Here is a 20,860-nt window from a genome sequence, read left to right on the forward strand (position 1 = left end):
TGTATCTAAAATCCTAGTCCCAATGAATGAGGAGAGAGAGTAGTTTTTATGAGGGCATTTGTACCTATTATTTAATAAGCTGTAAACACCATCTTCCTTAAACATACGTAGTCCTTATGATTATGAGTCCCTGGGTTCAACCCCTAGTACTGCAAAATAAACCAACAAATAAATAAAACCAAAAGGCATATTGCTCTATTTTGCTTTTTTTTAAATTTTATTTTAGCAAGGATATCTTGAAGACTGCTTCCCAATTCCATATATAGACTGGTCTTTTTTTTTTCAAATAATTGCAAAATTTTACTAAGCACTATATTTTGTTTCCTATTGGGAACATGTAAATTGTTTCCAATTTTTTATTTAAAAGAAATAAGACAAAATATCTTCATTCATGTCTGTTCATATGTAAGAGATAAAAACTTCAGAAATGCAATAGCTGTATTTTAAGTTTACCATTTGAACAAAGATACTTTTTAATAAAGTCTTTGCATGAACATATGTTTTTATTCTTTCAAATTTGCTAGAACCTGCTTAACATTATCTATTTTACTTATTTTTCTGTTTTTTTTAAAGTTAGATTTAATTTTTTAAACTTACATATAAACAGACTCAACACAGCAACATCCTAGGTGATTCTTTCCAGGAGGTTCTGTGACCAGGTCTGAAGAAGCACAGTTGCAGGTGAAAGAGCCAAACAGATAATTAGTCTCAGCTTCATTTTAGGAATATTCCCATTGAGAACAAAAGAACAGAGATTTTATATGAAAACTCACCAACCATCTTTAATGAGGACAAATTTTATTTAGTTATATGTAAATGAAAGTCACGTGGGCATGTAAGGGGAAAACTATAAAGCACATGAAATAAATATACAATTAACCCTTCATAGTGTCTTCAAAGAACTGTGTAGAGTAACATCAGTAGGAGAGATTTGCTGTAATTCTTGATTAATATTCTGATATCAACATGAATATTGCAAGCAGGTCTTTCTCCAGTTTTGTAACATGGGAACATCTGCTGCTTTGGTAGGAGTCACCACTTCCATGAATACAGTCAGTTAACCAATGAGTGTGCAAACCGAATGTGAGCAGGTCTAACTTGGAGTAATTACAGCTGGGTCACTGGATTAAAAAGGTCACAACTTCGAGTCCACCACTCGAAGTGTGAACATCTGGACGCGTGGGCTATAGCACCATTCAGAAGATTTAACACTGCCTCTTGTTAGTTTGGTGTTGTCAGAAAAATGTAAGTAATGTGGTTTTAAACACACAGCATGTTTTTCAATCTAGTTATCCTAATTTTAGGGTAAATACACATGTACATATATAGCATTGCCTCAGCTTTTATGATTACCAGATCAAAACAGAGAGGGTGAGCTTCTGTAACAGCAGCCAAAGCTGTAATAACAAATGGGTGGTGGTGCTAAGCCAAAGGAGGATGGCGTGCAAATTGTTATCTATGGTAATTCCCATGCCATTCTCAGATCACTAGAGGGGATATCAAGTGTGTCGGTCAGCCATGCTTTTGCTTCTCCTATTAGCTGCCTTTTGTTATCCCTGTTATTTTGGTGGTTCTTTCAGTACATAAGCCTCCTGCTAGACATTGTAGTAGGAAATAATGGAGATGAAACCAAAGGAAACTTGTCCATTTAATCACTTAACAGCTTGGAGGGTTGGTAGAGCACAACACAACTGCTGGCTAATTAGGCATGGGGTAGCATTCGGTGATTCCAAACTGTAGTAGCATTCCTGTTTCTAATCACCAAGGATAATTGAAAATCAGATGTATTCATTTTAGAAAAAATATGACCCAAGACACTGCCAATGATATTAAAGGACTGATTTTGTGTGATGAGAAAATTGCGAGTAGAAATTTATTTATTTATGTTCTGCAGTGCTGGGGATCAAACCCAAGGCCTTGTACTTACTAGGCAAGCGCTCTGCCCATGAGGTACACCCCAGCCACAGAAGTAGAAATTTCCATAGTTTTAAGGTATGTGTAAACAAGTAAGGTAGCCAGAAATTTCAAAATGATTCTCGGAAGAAACATTCTGCAGTCTGAAAAATGTTTGGCTTAGAAAAATAGACATCTCAGATAAAGGAGGGCATTATTCATACACAGTCATCTTGTGTATGAAATCAATGCAGAGAACTATTTTTAAAACTGTGCCCAGCTCAGGCAAGTGAATGATCTACAGATCAGTGAGAGGCACCGGGGACGGCCACTTGTCACCACCACTCCAGCGTCAGGTGCACAGTCATCCAAGGGCGTTCTATTCATCTCCCTCACAACTTGACAGGCTGGTGTTTTGGATTCAGCAGCATGCTTAACAAGTGATTAAATCACCGATTTTATATGTTAATCAGCAATTAGTTCTCTATTCTATTTGTTGGGCAGGAGAAACTCAGAAAAAAAGTGTTCAAGGCCACAGGTCATGCTCATAATCTGACAGCCCAGTGATATGAATAAAAGTGCCTGAATCATAGCCCTTGATTCAATGGTGGTGTGCACAAATGCAGCTTCTGCTAAGGAAATCATTCACCGTATCTGCTTGTTGAGGTTCGGCCTTATTCAGCTCATCACCGAACCGTCTTTTAATACTGAATAACTGAATTAGAATTGATGGCCAATGCTGCCTCTTATGGGAAGATTTATAAATCGTACTTCCTCGCTGTAGAATTCATTCTTTAATTGTACTAAACTGTATTGGAGCCTGTCTTTGTATTCTACTGGTAGATCAATAACTCCCTATAATTAATTTCTGAATCCAGTCGTATTCTTGGGCTCGAGACTCACCTATCCACACCCTTTCTGGAGACATACAGATGCTTCAGTTACACCTTGCAAAGAAATAGATGAGTTGAAAAGCTCTTATCCCCTGTCTTCGCATCTAAAATCCTAGTCCCAATGAATGAGAAGAGAGAGTAGTTTTTATGAGGGCATTTGTACCTATTATTCAATAAGCTGTAAACACCATCTTCTTTAAACATGTAGTCCTTAATACCCTCCAGCAATGCCTGGAAGCAGAGGCAGTGCTACTCGAAAAAAGTAATGACAATGGCATTTACAAAGCTCTTCCCCCGGTCACAGGCTCCTCACAGGCTCCTCACAGCAACCAAGCGAGGTAGGCATGAGTACCACAAATGAAATCCGACCTGAAATCACATGACACTAAGCATGTGCACCATCTATGTATTTTCTTCTGGATTGTTCTATAATTTGAATACATGGTTGGATGAGTAAGAAGAGTATTCCTACCATGTAAAGCAAACCACATATATAGAAGGAAAAATCATATTTTTGTGTGATGTCGAAGATCCACCCTACAAAACAAAAAAAGATCATATTCAGTATAACGGTTGATAGAATAAAAACTCAAGAACATAAAACAGGCATTTATTTATTGCCACTGCAATAAATATAGGGATTGATTAATTGCTATTATTATTAATTATCATCATCATCGTAATTATTTTTGGAGCTGGGGCTGGCACGTGCTAGGTAAGTGCTCCGCTGCTAGGCTACCCACCCTCAGCCCTCATTTAGCCATTTTTAAGAGCTCGCTATACAAGTCAGTCTTTCCAGTGCCTGCGGATGACTGTGCTTATTGGTTGAATCACTTGGGGACTTGTGGCTGCTGGCCCCTGAGGACACCCCCCTGGCTCGCTGCCCTCAGGTGAACCTGCAGCCTGGTCAAAGCCCACAGTTAAAAGTGAATCTAGAAACATTTTGATCCAAGATGGCGAGCTAGAGGGAGGCTGCATACGGTGTCACCCCATGACCTGGGATTCAAGTAGTGGGACTACTGTTTCTCTGCGAGTGATCAGAGGACCCCCGACAGCTGCTCCCACGCAGGGCATCTATCTACCAAAGTGAGGCTCCCCCAGTTGCCTCCGTCTTGGGACAACTCTGCAGCCACTGCCATATCACCTACACATGGTAGCCTGCCTGCACCTGGGACATCACACAGGGTCTGGAGACAGCCCTCAGCCGTAACACTGCACACCACAGAGCCGCATCTCTGAACACATCGCCCAGCGCTGCCTCCCAGCCCCGCCTGACCCAACACCCCATTGCTGCAAGCAGCCACCTCCACCCTGGGTCACCTTCGTTGCCATCTTTAGTTGGGGCAACTCCCAGTTTGGTACACCAGCTGGGCAGATACCGAGAGACCCCAACTGCCCTCTCTCCCCGGCAGCTGCTACCCGGCACAGTGACTGCCTAGTACAAAACAGCTCTCGGCAACAGGCGCACAGCCCCCAGAGCGCAGCCCCCAAGACCTCGGGAGAGAAGGTTCCTGACTGGGAAGTCGAAAGGGAGCGGGTGGGTGAGATACAGTTTAGAAACTAAATTAGAGACCAGGAATTGTAAGGTCTACAGGGATATAAGGAGATAAGACCAGGCACCCACATTTCACGAGTGGGCCCCAAAGGAGATGCTTGGGGTGCAGTCTCTCATTGGGGACAGGCAGGTGCTATACCCCACTTCCAGGAGCTCCACACCCAAGACCAACCCTCCACCCTGGTAACCTTCACCAGGCTGAGGGTGCAGATACCAGCAAACAGCAGACAACCCCCCCTATTGGATGAGAAGGGAAGCAGGAAAGATACTGGCCTCCAACAGGAACGATCCTTGTATCTTCCTTCGAGGTTTTTTCCTTCTCCCACTCTATTCTCCCACCCTCACATCCCCAACATTTGTGAAACTAAATACTTTGCATGAATTAGGGTACCGAGGACTGGGACGTCTGAATAGTATATTACAGTTGTGTTGTACATTCTTTCATCTCCTATTTTTACATTTTAAAATTTTTCTTAATATTTACGTGTGTTTGTTTTATATACTCCATTGCCTTCCCACTTTCTTGTCTCCCCAAAATCGCTTCCTCTCTCTTTTCCTGCTACTAACCAACTTCTTTAGATCCCTCTTTCACAGGTTCCTAAGATCTAATGACTCTATATCCTCACCTCCTACCCACGCAACATCTCATCCTACACTTCACCCTGGTTCTTTGTCCACCATCAGAAACTGTAGACCATTTTGCAAACCTACTATTTATGTTGTAGATAATAATTGAACCATTTCTGTATATTGTGCCCAAACTGTAAATGTCTTAATAGCAGCTATTTGGATTAAGGGTGTATGTTATTTGTACTGAGATCTGTTTACATTGTTCTCCCCCTCAAAGGAGAGATATTGGAACTCTGCAGGGGTACTGTAAGCCTATAGGGTAAAAAAACGGTGACACCTCAGCTGCACAGTGCTAGGAGGAAAGACACGAACCACATGAAAAAACAAGGGAAGAAAGTGCCCCAAACAAATCAAGATACTGCATTATGAGAATCCATGGCCAGCACAACAGAAGAAATGACAGAGAAGGAGGTCAGGATGTCCATAATTAAAATGTTCTGTGAATTAAAGGATGATATAAGAGAGCAAATACAGGCAGCAAAAGATTATTTCGATAAAGAGCTACATAAGCAAATGCAGGAAGCAAAACATTACTTTAATAAGGAGATAGAGGTTCTGAAAAAAAACAAATCCTTGAAATGAAAGAAACAATAAATCAAATTAAAAGCTCAATACAAATCATCACCAACAGATTAGATCACTTGGAAGACAGGACCAGACAATAAAGACAAAATATATAATCTTGAAAAGAATGTTGACCACACGGTGAAGATGGTAAAAAACCATGAGCAGAACATTCATTAATAATGGAAAGCCTAAAAAGACCAAATTTAAGAATTATTGGGATAGAGGAAGGCATAGATTTCCAAAGCAAAGAAATGAACAGTGAAATAATAGCAGAAAAAATTTCCAAATATGAAGAATGAATCAGGGAATCAAATACAAGAGGCTTATATAAGGACACCAAAAGTACAAAATCACAACAGATCCACACACCAAGGCCAATTATAGTGAAAATGCCTAGCATACGTTTCAATAAAATTGAAACAAAATAAATGATTGAAAAAATTGAGAAAACAAAAAGTTATTTTTTTGAAGAAATAAATGAGATTGATAAATGCTTAGTCATGTTAATGAAGAGAAGGAGAGAGAAAACTCAAATTACTAATATGCGTGATAAAAAAGGAAATATCACAATGTACACTATAGAAATACAGAAGATAATTAGAAATTATTTTGAAAATTTGTACTCCAATAAAATAAAAAAAATATTGAAGGCACTGACAAATTTCTAGAGTCATGTGATTTGCCCAAACTGAATTAGGATGATATACACAATTTAAACGGATCAATTTCAAGCAGTGAAATAGAAGACACCAACGGTAGCCTACCAACCAAGAAAAGCCCAGGACTGGATAGATACACAGCTGAGTTCCACAAGACCTTTAAAGAAGAACTAATACCAATGCTCCTCAAATTATTTTGTGAAATGGAAAAAGAGGGAACACTTCCAAACTCATTATATGAGGCCAATATCACCCTGATTCCAAAACCAGACAAAGGTACATCAAAGAAAGAAAACTTCAGACCAATATTTCTAATGAACATAGATGCAAAAATTCTCAATAAAATTCTGGCAAATTGAATCCAAAAACATGTTAAAAAAATAGTGCACCATGATCAAGTGGGGTTCATCCCAGGGATAAAAGGTTGGTTCAATGTACAGAAATCAATAAATGTAATTCATTACATCAATAGACTTAAACATAAGACTCATATGATCATCTTAATAGATGCAAAAAAAAAAAAAGCATTTGACAAAATACAGCACACCTTCACGTTCAAAACACTAGGAAAACTAGGGATATCAGGAACATATCTCAACATCATAAAGGCTATCTATGCTAAGCTCCAGGCCAACATCATTCTAAATGGAGATAAATTGAAAACATTCCCTCTAAAAACTAGACAGGGATGTCCTCTTTCACCACTTCTATTTAACATAGTTCTTGAAACTCTAGCTGGAGCAATCAGACAGATGAAAGAAATTAAAGGGATATGGATAGGAAAAGAAGAAATCAAATTAGCACTATTTGCTGACAATATGATCTTATACCTAGAAGACCCAAAAAATTCCACCAGGAAACTTCTAGAACTAATAAATGAATTCAGCAAGGTAGCAGGTTATAAAATCAACACCCCAAAATCAAAGTCATTTCTGTACATCAATAACAAATCCTCTGAAAGAGAAACTAGGAAAACTGCTCCATTTACAATAGGTTCCAAAAAAAAAACAAAAAAAAACTTGGAAATCAACAAAAGAGGTGAAAGACCTCTACAATGAAAACCACAGAATGCTAAAGAAAGAAAATAAAAAAGACCTTAGAAGGTAGGAAGATCTCCCTTGTTCTTGGACAAGCAGAATTAATATTGTCAAAATGACCATACTACCAAAAGCACTATACAGATTTAATGCATTTCCAATCAAAATCCCAATGATATTCCTCATAGAATAGGAAAAGCAGTCATGAAACTCATCTGGAAAAATAAGAGACCTAGAGTAGCTAAAGCAATCCTTGGCAAGAAGAGTGAAGCAGGAGGCATCACTATACCAGGCCTTAAACTATACTACAGAGCAATAGTAACAAAAACAGCATGGTATTGGCACCAAAATAGACTTGTAGACCAATGGTACAGAATAGAGGACACAGAGACTAACCCACATAATTACAGTTATATTATACAAAGGCACTAAAAACATATATTGGAGAAAAGATAGCCTCTTTAACAAATGGTGCTGGGAAAACTGGAAATCCATATGCAACAAAATGAAACTAAAACTCTATCTCTCACCATGCACAAAATTCAACTCCAAGTGGATCAAGGACCTAGGAATTAAACCAGACACCCTGTACCTAATAGAAGAAAAAGTAGGTCCAAATTTCCATCATATGTCAGAACAGGTTCCGACTTCCTTAATAAGACTCCTATAGTGCAAGAATTAAAATCAAGAATTAATAAATGGGATGGATTCAAATGAAATGCTTCTTCTCAGCAAAAGAAACAATCAGGTAAATCTACAGAATGGAAGCAAATTTTCACCACACGCACATCATTTAGAGCACTAATCTCTAGGATATATAAAACACTCAGAAATCTTAACACCAGAAAAAAAAATCAATAAATGGGCCAAGAAACTGAACAGACACTTCTCAGAAGATGTTATATAATCAATCAACAAATATATGAAAAAATGTTTAACATCTAGCAATTAAAGAAATGCAAATCCAAACTATTCTAAGATTTCATTTCACTCCAGTCAGAATGGCAGCTATTAAGAATACAAAGAACAATAAGTGGTAGTGAGGATATGGCTCAATGCTTTCTTAGGACTTTTAAAATACATTCTAATTTCAGAGATGCTAAAATGTGAAAAAGAAATGTATCTTGGAAACTGTGAAATATATTTTTTTTACTTGAGTGATTAATTCTGAGAGTCAGTCTCAAGCCACTGATCTAACAAAGTCAACTATGCAAACTAAGACTTAGCTACACCATAAATTTTACTTACGGTAAAGCACAAATTTTGATTACTCACTTTTTCCATTTTGGTAATTGTATTGGTTAGCAAAAACTTAAAAAAAAAAAAAAAAGATAAAGATTTTTTTTCAGTGCTGGGGTTGGAACCTAGGGCCTCATGCATGCCAGGCAAGGGCTGTACCACTGAGCCACACCCCCAGCCCCATAAATGATTTAATGACTGAACATACTCTTGGATGCTTTTCAAAAATACCTTTAAAAAGCATCTAATTGGCAAATGTATGCATAAGTGCAACGTAACCTTCACCCTCCAACAATCAACCACACAAAAGCAATATAGTATAAATCAGTCCCTTGGACGTTTGATAGTTACCTGTATCTGTTTATTGTATCAAGTAAATAATTAATAAGCCTTGATTATCTGCTTATAGGTGTCAGTCAAGGCATCATAAAGAAAAGCAAACAATACCATAAAAATACACAATCTTGGGCTGGGGATGTGGCTCAAGCGGTAGCGCGCTCGCCTGGCATGCGTGCGGCCCGGGTTCGATCCTCAGCACCACATACAAACAAAGATGTTGTGTCCGCCGAAAACTTAGAAATAAATATTAAAAAATTAAAAAAAAAAATACACAATCTTTCTTTTCTTGAGATAAATACTATGAATTCTGGATATATTTTAAAAGCTCATCAAGTTTTTAAATTTGTTATTTGATATAAAAATAGGACAGAAAAAAATATCACATTCTTCAGATGTGGCTTAGTAAAATACCTTGTCATCTTTCCTTAATCTGCAATCTGAGACAAGAAGAACAAAAAAAATTAAACATATAATCCAAAAATAATGATTCAGCTTCAGAGTTGAGTCTGAAAGACATATAGACATTAGCATAAAAACACACCCAACTTCTGCAGTTGGCAACAGGGGACAACTGAGAATATGGTGAAATGAATAGGTCACCTGCATGTGAGGCAGAGGGGTCTGTGTCTACAAGGAGAGGATATGATGGGACTACCTGCAATCTACAATCTAGGAAACTCAGGATGTGGATGTAGCTTGGAGGTAGAGCACATGCTTTGCATGCACAAAGCCCTGGGTTTGATCCCCAGCAATTCCCCGAAAAAGTCAAAATCTGAGGGTCTTATAGTCTACTCATCCCTGATGAAAGTTGGCCTTGTCGTCTAAGTAGTTAAGTCCTTGCTTTTCCTATGGTCAAGTGATGGAACATGGAAATGATGTTTCCAAGTGACAAATACTGACAGCTGAAACAATTTGAACTCTGACTGCTGCTACCACGAACTTCAGAAATAGGACAAAATCCCACCTGGTTGGAAAATGAATTTGTCCTTCTTTCAGGCTGTTCATCACCTTTGTTGTTTGAAATGGTTGATCATAAGCTCCAGGGTTCTGTGATGTGGCCCCGTCTCCCTCTCCACCCTGCTGCCCTGTGCTTACTCGTCAGCAACAACCATCTGAATTTTGTGGAGTTGCCAATGAATTTCTCTTGGCTCCTTATCTGTACATGTTTCCCTTCAGTGGTGGAGAGCAGAAGATTTGCATAAACACCACTACTCTGAAAATATACTAGGATCCCATTCCCTTTGCCCATCCCTCATCTTTTTTTCTACAGAATATAGAAAATGTCTGTTAATTATATTACATAATGTTATAGCCTCAAGTTGAATTATTATTTTTTTTAAATCTTGCATTTGTCCCCTCAAACTGTTAGTGTTTGTGAAAGCATCTTTGCATGCCCCAAGTTTCAAAACTGTCAGTTTTTTTTTAAGGTGCACCCAGTTTTACCAAACAATGTAACATGGTGCAAATTGTAGGAATAGTCCTCAATTTTATGTTCAATTAATCCCATGGGTTTTCTCCAATCTGCCCTTAGGATTTATTTCTAAATAACATTTTAATATTTCTGCTAATTTTGAACTCAAACTCAGCCAGATGCAAAACAGTACTTAATCATGAGCTTTCGCCCCCAGCACACGAGGACACTCATTCCTGGAGAAGATGTGGCAAGCTGTTGGCCTCATTCGTCCTCCACCACCTCTTCAGAGGTCATATCTCAGTTCCTTGATTTGAACTTGGGATTCTGGCAATCCTTATCTGACCATTAATTCAAATCAACAGCTTCAAGATAAAATCTGGTTCCCTGGTAAACTTCATTCACTTTTCAGATGAGAAGCTATAGCTGTTTTTCTTATCAAAAAATGTTCCCAGCTATGGTATAAAATATTGCAAATGATCGTTGAGTTATTAACGACTGCACGTGCAGGGAGAAGATATGTATAGACCGTTGTTCAGCCAAAGCTGGTGGCTGAGTTTTGCTTGACTGTATATGCTAGAAACATCTAGAAAGTATCTGCTAACATCACACCTCAGAGGAGATGAAGCGAATGTTCAGCAATATGATAACATGAATTAGATCAAGAAGCTGGCGTTACCTAATGACACGGTTGAAATGTCTGTGCAGTATCTTGGACTGTACATTCTTTTCTTAAGTGAAAATGTGTGATTGTCTAACATGGTACTAAATTATACCAGAATTTTTAATGCCAGTAGAAAATTCTCCGGGAAGTGGGAAACACTTATTTCTGAACCCATTTAAAAAAAAAAAAAAGAATAATGTGTGAACAAGTAATTTTCCTTGCAGCACACCCAGCTAAGCAGCAATTTCTGGCCCATTTTGAATTTCTAGCAAGAATCTAATGTGGTTATTTAGTCACTCATGTCGCCAGTCACCCCGACCCTATGGTGCATAAATGCTGGGTTGGTGTCTCATTGCAACATCGGCTTCTCGGCCTGAAAAGCCAATGAATTAAACACAGCGCAGTGGCCAGCGAATGCCACTCACCGTTAGGTAGTGCATGGATTCAGTGGGAGGAGAGGAAACCCACAAATCTGAGAAGGCGGTGTTGCTGGCCTAGAGAGCCCATGGGAACACTGGCTCTGGAGCCCCGGCCTGGCAATCTGCTGTGCTCTCCTGGGGGTTCTCAACCATGAATATCATGCGTGGTGGAATCACATGGCAGAATGGAACATATTCTGCTACAGAATCTGCTTCTGGGGAGGAACTGGAAGGAGGCTGAGATAAGGCCTGATGACTGGGGGTTGGGCAGAACTCCCTGTCCTCTGCTTGCAACTCCTTTTTGTCCACAGAAGGTGGCCCTTGGGGATGCACGTGGTTGAGAAGGATGCGAACATGGAACTGGATAAGGAAAGCATGCCGGCAAGCTTCCGTGCCTCAGCGTTGATCATGAATCACGGTGCACCTCATGCTTTGTTGTGATGCTGCTGTTGACATGTGAGGGCATAAAAATAAACCCAGACTGATCAGTAGAAACGGAAAGTACCCCTGCATCATGCAAAGAACCACCACCAGCAGTTTCCACTTCCATATAAGATATTTCTGAAGGATCGAGAGTAGAGCAGTTACCACGAACATCCTTCAGTGGATATTTAACATTCCTGTAGGTGCCCCTGGTTGAATGATCCAACCTCCAATTCCAATTATTTTCTTTTTGCTCTTGAACAGATTTCTGAAAAGTGAAATACTTCAATTTCCAGCTCCCTGCAGTTCTAGCCAACCAGATGTAAGTAAAATTCTGCTAGGACTGAGCCTGCTCTCCTCCTTCCCCCTCTCTGTTACAAATGATGATGCAGTGGCTGGAGTTACAGAAACTATTGTGTGATCATGAGGCAACTAGCATGAGGAAAAGGCCAAGAAGATTGCAGGGACATCATCTCAATATCATCCAGATCCTGGACTCTCTATTTCTGGTTATGTAATCCAATTAAATCTCTGTTTAAACTATAGGGGGTTGTAACAATACGTTCCTAACTGATTGATAGAGAATTCTGCATGGTAAAATCATGAGCAATTTTAGACCTTTTGGCTGCCAGAATAGTTTGTTGCACTGCTGCAGTTGTTCACTGTCACCTAAATATGCTACATCTGCACCCCTGTGCATAGGCAGGGAACAGGAGCCCTTGATCCTGGAGGAGCCCTGTAGTCTCTATGGTTTTCCTGAAGTGATTCTTGGGCCTTCTGTCCTTAGCCATCCAGCTGCCAGTACTGTCAGCTCTGTGAGTCCAAATCCTCCAACTCCAACTCCAAGGGCGACTTTATGGACCCAAGCTTTCTGCCATCCGGGGGTCAGGGGCAAAGAGAGGAGGTGACCGGAAAGGCTGGGACGGGGAAGGGAGGGCCTTGTCCTGCACCCAGGGGGTTTCTCCAGGACTGGGAGGAGGTATTTGTGCCAGAAGATATGAGAATAAAGGGCCTGGAGAGGCTGGACAGGAGGGTGGCTAGGAGAGGGGCACCAAGCGGGGGGTGCTTTCAGGTCAGCCTGGGACCCTGCACTGAGCCTCCGGCAGCTCTTACAACCCCAGCCGAGCTGGCCACCCACCACTTCACAGCAGCACCTTCGTGTCGATGTCTGGTCCCACCAGTCTGCACCTCTGCCTCCTGTTCTTGTCAGAGGATGGACCTTGTCACTTTTGCCCAGCACCTGGAGTCTGGGAGACTGACCACCTGCCCAAGCTTGACTGGCATCTCCACAAGCCTGAGCCCTGCTCGAACAACAGACTCAGGAGGTTCTGGTCCGGACACAGAGCTCCTCAGTGCCATGACTCTGGTGTGACCAGTGCAAGGAGCACCATCTCTGATGAGATGAAGTGAGTGCGTGGGAGAGATGCTACCCAGATGTGGTCCACCGTGGCGGGAAGAAAGCACCCACCCCCAAAGATGCCGTGGGCCTTGGAGCTCACGTTTACCACGGGAGATGGGAGTAAGCTGAGGGGGGCCGTTACCCTGATCGCCCAGGTAGGCGCCTGGAGTGGCAGCCTCGTAGGTGAAAGGAGGAGGCAGGTTCTCAGAATCAGAGGGAGAGATGGAAAGACGATACGCTGCTGGCTTAGAAGGTGAAACGGGCCACAAGCCAAGGAAGGCAGGTGGCCTCTAGATGCTGGGAAGGGCGAGAGCCCCCAAGGAACCCAGCTCTGCCTACACCCGGATTTTAGCCCAAGAGACCCACTTTGGACTCTGACCTCCCCAACAGTAAGACGACAAATCCAAATCATTTGAAACCACTGAGTTTATGGCAATTCATTAGAGTTGGGAACTAACAGTGGACAGATCCAAACCATGGACCTACTTGGTGTTTTGAAAATCTAGAAATGCCAGCTGAGTCCAGACTCCCAGCTCCTCCTGGGGCGGGGGGAGGGGAAGGGGGACCAGTAACAATGTAAGATCTGGCAATAATTTTCAGTATTTGTCTTTATTTATTTAATTAATCAATTTATTTTGGCAGAGCTGGGGACTGATCCGGGGCCTGGATCATGCTAGGCAAGCGCTCTGCCCCTGAGCTACACCCACAGCTCTCTCAGCACTGTTGGGCCCTAGCAGAGGCGGCCTTGTTCAGAGGACACAGGGACCCTGCTGTATTCCATGTCACCTTTATTTCCTTGCGCTCCTGGCCTGGCTGACCCATGACACAGCTAAGGATCAGAAGTTTGTCTCCATTCTGCATGGAAGAATGGCCTTTAACTTGCTCAAATTCAATCAGGAGGCAAGAATGGGAAGATATAAGGAGTGGGCTGTACACCCGGGAACTTCCTTCCAACTCCCTCTTGGTCTTTATCACCGGTGGAACCCACCTGCCTGCCTGCAAGCACACAGGCTCTTAGAACCGGGGAGCTTACCTGCAAACGGTGGTCCCAGCAAGGCGGAGATGCCGTTAGCACAGATGATGATGCCGTAGGCGTTGGCCAGGTGTTCGATGCCGACCAGGTCCTCGGTCACCACGGGCATTAGAGAGAAATAACCGCTGGAAAACCCGATCAGGGCGCAGATGACAGCCAGGCCGGCGTACGTGTGCATGGATGGCAGAATGAAAATGCTAAGGACGAGGGTGAAGTTGGCCAGTAGGAAGACGTTCCAGACGCTGATGCAGGGCAGGTCGGCCACGGCGCCCAGGACCACTTTCCCAAAGATGTGGACTATTGCTATGATCGAAGTCAGAGGGAAAACATCGTTTTGCTCCGATAAATTATACAAATTGACTATTTCTGGCAGGTGGATAAAAGGAATGACAAAGCTGCTGTAGGCAAACAAAGCCCAGAAAACAAAGGCGACAAACATTCGATTAGTAAAGAGTGACGATGCCCCAAAATAGCCTGAGTACCAGTCCCTGAAGCCCTTCCGGACTCTCATGGTGAGCTGGCTCATGGTCTTCAGAACCCGGAGAGCACACATGTTCTTCCTGTGCAGGGCCTGACCTTGGCACTCCTGGGCTTGAAGGTCATTGAGGGTCTCTTCGTTCCCGGGCCCACCATCCTTTTCTTCCATTCTGCCCATCGGCCCAGCTGACTTCACGGACTCCACGGAGCAAGCTGGCAGGACCCGGGGATCTTTCCCTTCTGGCAGGTTTGTGTCTTTCCCAGGAGACAGGGGCCTCATGAGCGCACCACAAACACACAGGTTTAAGGACACGGCACCCTGGATGAACATGGCGTTCCGCCATCCATACTCAGCACACAGGTACTTCAGCAACACGGTCATCAGGAATGTACCAAATCCTGTCCCTGTGGTGCTGAGGCCCTGAGCCAGGGCTCGTCTCTTCTGAAAATACCTTCCCACCATGACCACTGCTGGGAGGTAGGCCATCCCACTGCCAAGGCCTGTGGGGCGAGAGGGAGGAAAAGCACACCGTGTGGCCTCAGTGACCAGAGCCAGAAGGTCAGCATTTAAAGATCCCCGCTAGCTGGACATGGCAGTGCACACCTGCAATCCCCGCTATGCAGGCCGAGGCAGGGGGATCACATGTTTGAGGCCAGCCTCGCAACTCAGTGAGACTGTGTCAAAATAAAAATAAAAAGGGCTGTACCCTTGGGTTCAATCCCTACAGTTCAAAACAAAAAAAAAACGGCTACTTCCTTGCTCCATAAATAGGTGTTCAGCAGGTAAATGAATAATGAATGAATGAATGTACAACAATGTGACTTGAGATCAATAAGCAATTAACAATAATGAATAAAATCCCATTTTAAACACAGTCTGACCATTGAAATCTCTAAATGATGAATAAATCTCAAGTCCCAGCTTTGAAGATGAAGTCAGAGACCATCTAACCAAACACCACCACATCAAGTTCATGAGGGGTCCTGTGAGTCCTCCCAGAGTCCTCCCAGAGACCCCCAGTGTAGCTCTCTTTCCTCTCAGTAAAAGGAGCATTTAATCTTCTCATCTATAACCAAAAAATTCTCAGTGCTGGCTGGCTCTTTTCATTGGGCTATTATGGGAAAGAATTTCTAAACCACCCACGGAAAACACCTTAAGTTTTGCTGTTGTTTTTGTACCAGGGATTGATCCCAGGGGCCTTGACCATGGAGTCACATCCCCCCACCCTTTATTTTGAGACAGGGTCTTGCTAAGTTGCGTAGGGCCTCACTAAGTTGCTGAAGCTGGCCTTGAACTTGTCATCCTCCTGCCTCAGCCTCCCAAGCCACTGGGATTACAGGTGTGCACCACCAAGAATTGTTATCAGGTCTTTCACATCAGTGGTTTTCAAACTATGCTTCCAAGGATACAAAAGTGGCGTGTGTGTGTGTGTGTGTGTGTGTAGAAGTAAATTTTAGAGAAATAACTTGGCCATTCATAGAGACAACAGTTTTGTGTTCACCCCCTGCCTCACAAGGCATGTACTTAACTTATAATAGAATATTTATTTTACACTTAAATATACATACTTAGATATTAGCTAACATCTGCGGAGCCCTTTCTTATATGTCAAGCATTGTGCTAAGGGCTTCATACAAATTATCTCATCCACTCCTTTCCATAACCATGTGATCCAAGCGCTCTTCATCTCCCTACTCTGCAAATAAGGAAACTGAAGTATATAAGTAGGTTAAGTAACTGGATCAAAGTCACACAGGGAAGTGGTTAAAAAAAGGTCAGCACTCCAAACTGGAACTTTTCTCTCTCATGCAATGTGTCATTTATTAGGAGCATTTTTGCTCTGGACTCAAAATGTCAGGCTGGACCAGGTTCACAGCTGTGCAAGGAAGTGGCTACTCATCCTGAGAATCCCACTACCTGTGGATAAAGGAAATCACGGCTGGGAATACATTTTGCAGAGCGGATATGCAAACCGCACTGCCAAGCAGTCAATTTCGCCTTCTCCCTGGGTATCGACAGCCTCACAGTGCTCTAGCTTGTTTCTTCAAACCCTACATACATGTGGATTTTACGCTATTTCATTAATTTGAACAGGGTTGAGAGAGTAAAGGATTATTCTGATTCATGCTTGATTCTATAGTTATTAGATGAGAGAACGTTATTAATTTCCTTAACATTTGTCTATTTATCTCAGCCTGCATTGCTACCCTCCGTTTCCTGTTTTTCACGTTAGAAAGGGCTAACATTTAGAACCTCCTATTGGAAACTTGATCTGATTCTATTAGGGAGGCCCAGGACAGTTGTTAGGTTGGTTTCCCACACTTATGGTGCATTTATCATCCTACATTAAAAATGGTTTCCTGGAGTGTAGGGTGGGGTGCGGTGGAGAAGACAGAACAGAATGTTTTAATGGTTCTCTTTTCTCCACAATTAAATCCATTTCCAAAATGCCTAGTAAAACATTTAAATCAAATTAAAAACAAAAACAAAAAATGCTTACCAGCTGCCACTCCGAAGGTAAAAAAAAGACAATGCACGTTTGTAGCATAGGCACTCAGCACCCACCCCAGGGAGTTCAGCAGCCCACCGATGATGGCAGTCCGGCGGCACCCACAGGTGTTAATGAACAAGCCGATGAAAGGTCCTGTCACAGAGGGTTGGGAAGGGAATTGACTAGTGGCACTTCATATTCATGCTTTCTTAGTGCATCCTCATGTGAAGACAAAGAATGAAATACTACTAGAGTTGATAAATAAGACAGCATCAAAACATAGCTTTACATACAAAACCCTCCTAGCACGCAGAGACGGATAAAACTATATCTCATCCAAGTGCACAAAGCTCTAGGTTTTCCAGGTGGACAGCCCTGAAATAAAGAGACGAATAAACTGCAACAGACATCCTTAACTAGAGGAATAGGGGTGATATCCAGCCTGTAGATGCATTTTGATCCCAAATGAGGTTTGAAATACTTGAAATTGGTTGCAAACATCTAAAATTATGATAATTTGTAAAAAAAAAAAAAAAAAAACAACCCAGTGGCAACACATAGTACCTTCCCACACAGCTGAGATCAGCTGGAGCATGCGCCCTGTCCCCCGACCCCTGCTGGGTCACACACCCGTCCAGGTGGCAGAAGTCTCCACTCTTCCTTCTGGTCTCACACCTGCTGACCTCCCGCTCCCGCCTCATTTATGCCATTTGTTTGGCCTCTTTATACAACTGTGGTTTTGATTCCAGATCTAAAGGGAGCCCAGGAAAGGGGTTCTCAGAACTCCTGTGCTTCACACAGGGAACCTATGGCCTGAGACCCTGAGGACACCCCAATGCAGACCATGCTGAAAAGGACTCACTGTCACCCTTCAGCCCACTCAGTCCCTCCTGACCCTGCCAGCCCAGGTGGACCCACCCGGCCACGCATTTACACCACTGTGTGGAGATTCAGGAATCCACCTGAAGGCACAGCACGGCTTTATATGAATCACCTCCTGATGACCTCCTTTACTCTAATGCTCTAATTCTTAACTTTTTTTTTCCTCCATAATTTTGTGGTAATTTCTAATGTCTCTGAAGTCAAATGCTTGACTTGTGTTCTACGATTTCTTGCTCAAATAGTAATCCATACTCAATGTTCAGAGAGATGGTTCATTTATGATTGTTATTACTTATTCTATATGGTTATGAAACTCTATATTCAGATATTTAGAATATTAAAAACTTTTTAGGCTCTAAGGAGCTTCCTCTTCTAGCCCAAACTAAAGTTTAAAAAACTTTTTTTGTGTGTTTTTTTGGAACTTAGGATTGAACCCAGGATGCTCTACCACTGAGTGACATCCCCAGCTATTTTTATTTTGAGACAGGTTCTTGCTTTCTTGCTAAGTTGCTGAGGCTGGGCTTGAACTTGTGATCCTCCTGCCTCAGTCTCTAGAGATGCTGGAATTACAGGGTTCTGCCACTGCACACAGTGACACTAAAGTAAAAATTTCTTTTAAAGTTCTAACTATCTTCATGCACATATTTGGGTCCACAGTCTGCTAATGAGTTTATTTTGTCTAGTTTGTTTTTTTTTTTTTTGATTGGTAGCCCTGGGATCAAACCAGGGTCATGCATGCTAAGCAAACATTCTAAACTGAGCTACACCCCTAGTCCTGTCTAGTGTTTATGAAAGTGCCTAATCCTGAACATTATGAAGATAAAGATAAAGACTTGTTAATTTAATTGACCCTGTTGCATTACAGAAAATAGTACAGTAGATTATACCTCTCAGAATGATTTAATATATTTTATATAAATATAATGTATGCTATATATTATAAAATATGCAGATCATCTAAAAATGTAAAATAAGCTCATTTGTACAAACATCTGATGGAATTGTTGGGGTAAGTGAAATCAGACACCATAAGTTGAAGAGGTTACTTTGACTTCTTTTTCTTTATTTCTAAACCACTGGTTACTTGACCATGCCAAACTTGGATGTGTGGGTAAAAAAGAAAAAAATGCATGACTCATGGGTTAGCTGTCAACAGCCCTTTTAAGATACGAAAGGTCAATAGGTCACAGTGCAGCAGCACAGTATTTTCCACATTACAGAACGGGCCCCAGAAGCAAGTGTTTCCCAGATACTGTATGTTTATGAAACAGTGCGCTAAGGAGACATTTGTGGGGGCGATGAAAAAGGAGGAAATCCCCCAAGTCAGTGCAAATATTCACATCTGGAGGAATTTATAAGCCAGACAGAAAGTATTAACTCCTTTTCTGATACAAATATTAAGTTAATAACAGTTGATAACATTAAGTTGATAACAGTCTGGCTTTCTAGTTGAGTAGAGTCAGAGCAGAAATGCTGTCAATTCTCCATAGTTATGAAATGTAGACTTAAAAAAAACAAAAAAGGGTGTACATCCAGGTGGTGTACGTCTGTAATCCAGCTACTCGAGAGGCAGAGGCAGGAAGACTGTAAATTCAAGGCCAACCTGGGAAACTTAGCAAGACCCTGTCTCAAAATAAGAAATAGAAAGTCTGGGGATGTAGCACAATGGTAAAGAGCCCCTGTGTCCAATCCCCGGTACCCAAAACAACAAGAGCAATGACAACTTGAAAATAAAAATAAATGAATTTTAAAAATTAAAAAATGGAATTTGAACCTAAACCCAAGCTTTCTGACTCAGTTTCATTATTTAACTATTGCTCACGGTCCAGTCAGCATCACCAAGATACAATTGCCATTGCCTCAAAATAAAAAAGAAAAAAACTCCCTGCACACTCTGGGGAGAGAGGGAGCAATAACGTTGGGACACAGCCCTTGGAAGAGTAATTTGGTGTTTGGAATGGGATTATGCACATGATCAGACTTCTTCCTCTTCAGGAGTCCGAGTCCTGGACCACTTCCTGCATCACATAGTGCCATCACTGCAGGAAATCCCTCAGGAAGTCAGCCTGTTTTGCCTGCTGCAGCATCTGATGGCTGGAGAAAGTTCAAGGCCAGTGGAGTCTTGCCAGGGGGAAGGGAGCAGGGTAAAGAGTCAGGAGCCTCTAAACCAATGGCCATCTGCATTGGCTCAACACTGGACTCACTTGTCATGCCCAGAGCCCATCCCACGGGATTCTGGTTTAATGGTCCAGGTGCAGCCTGAGCATCGGGATTTTTAAAAGCTCCCCAGGTCGTTCTGTTATGCAGCCAAGATTGACAACTGCAGCTCTAAATCTGCTTAGCAAGTAAATTGTCTCTGAAGCCTGAGGATTCCCCACCGAGAATTATTCAAAAAGCTGTCATCACAAAGCTGTTCTAGTTAAGAAGGAAGTGATTACATTTCTTTAAAAGTTGGGACCTCCTGCAGGACACTGGCAAATCCATGCTTGTAAGAAGGAAATGACACATATTTGTTGGATTTGCCATATGCAAATTGTTGCAACAAAATTCATGATTATTATTTTCTTTTTTAATTTAAAAGAGGTGCCAGGCGCAGTAAGGCACATGTGTACGCCCAGCAACTCAGGAGGCTGAGGCAGGAGGGTGCAAGTTTGAGGCCAGCCTGCATAAATGAATGAGACCTATCTTAAAACAAAATTTCATAAAGGGCTGAGGATGTATCTCAATGGTTGAGGGCCCCTGGGTCACTTCCCAGTAGAAAGAAAGAAACCAAAATGTGTTCGCAATGATTTGAAAATGAAAACAATTTACACTTATTCATTTCCAATATCTTTTCAGTTCTCACTTG

At 41.9% G+C, this 20,860-nt stretch overlaps 1 protein-coding gene across 1 annotated transcript in view; it reads right to left on the minus strand.

Annotated features, from left to right (window-relative positions):
* Nucleotides 1-273: 273 nt before the first annotated feature.
* Slc16a14 (solute carrier family 16 member 14) overlaps nucleotides 274-20,860 on the minus strand; it is a 30,360-nt gene continuing 9,773 nt past the window's right edge. The window contains exons 3-5 of the mRNA XM_046439794.2: nucleotides 17,140-17,283; nucleotides 14,162-15,139; nucleotides 274-3,323 (exon numbers count right to left, since the gene is read on the minus strand). Coding sequence (XP_046295750.1) covers nucleotides 3,172-3,323; nucleotides 14,162-15,139; nucleotides 17,140-17,283 — 1,274 coding nt within the window. The 3' untranslated portion in view covers nucleotides 274-3,171. The remainder of the gene's footprint in view (nucleotides 3,324-14,161; nucleotides 15,140-17,139; nucleotides 17,284-20,860) is intronic.

This window comes from Marmota monax, unplaced genomic scaffold (assembly GCF_021218885.2).
Source record: "Marmota monax isolate L192 unplaced genomic scaffold, Marmota_monax_Labrador192_F-V1.1 WCK01_AAM20220418_F8-fsc00041, whole genome shotgun sequence".
Classification (NCBI taxonomy): Eukaryota; Metazoa; Chordata; class Mammalia; order Rodentia; family Sciuridae; genus Marmota; species Marmota monax.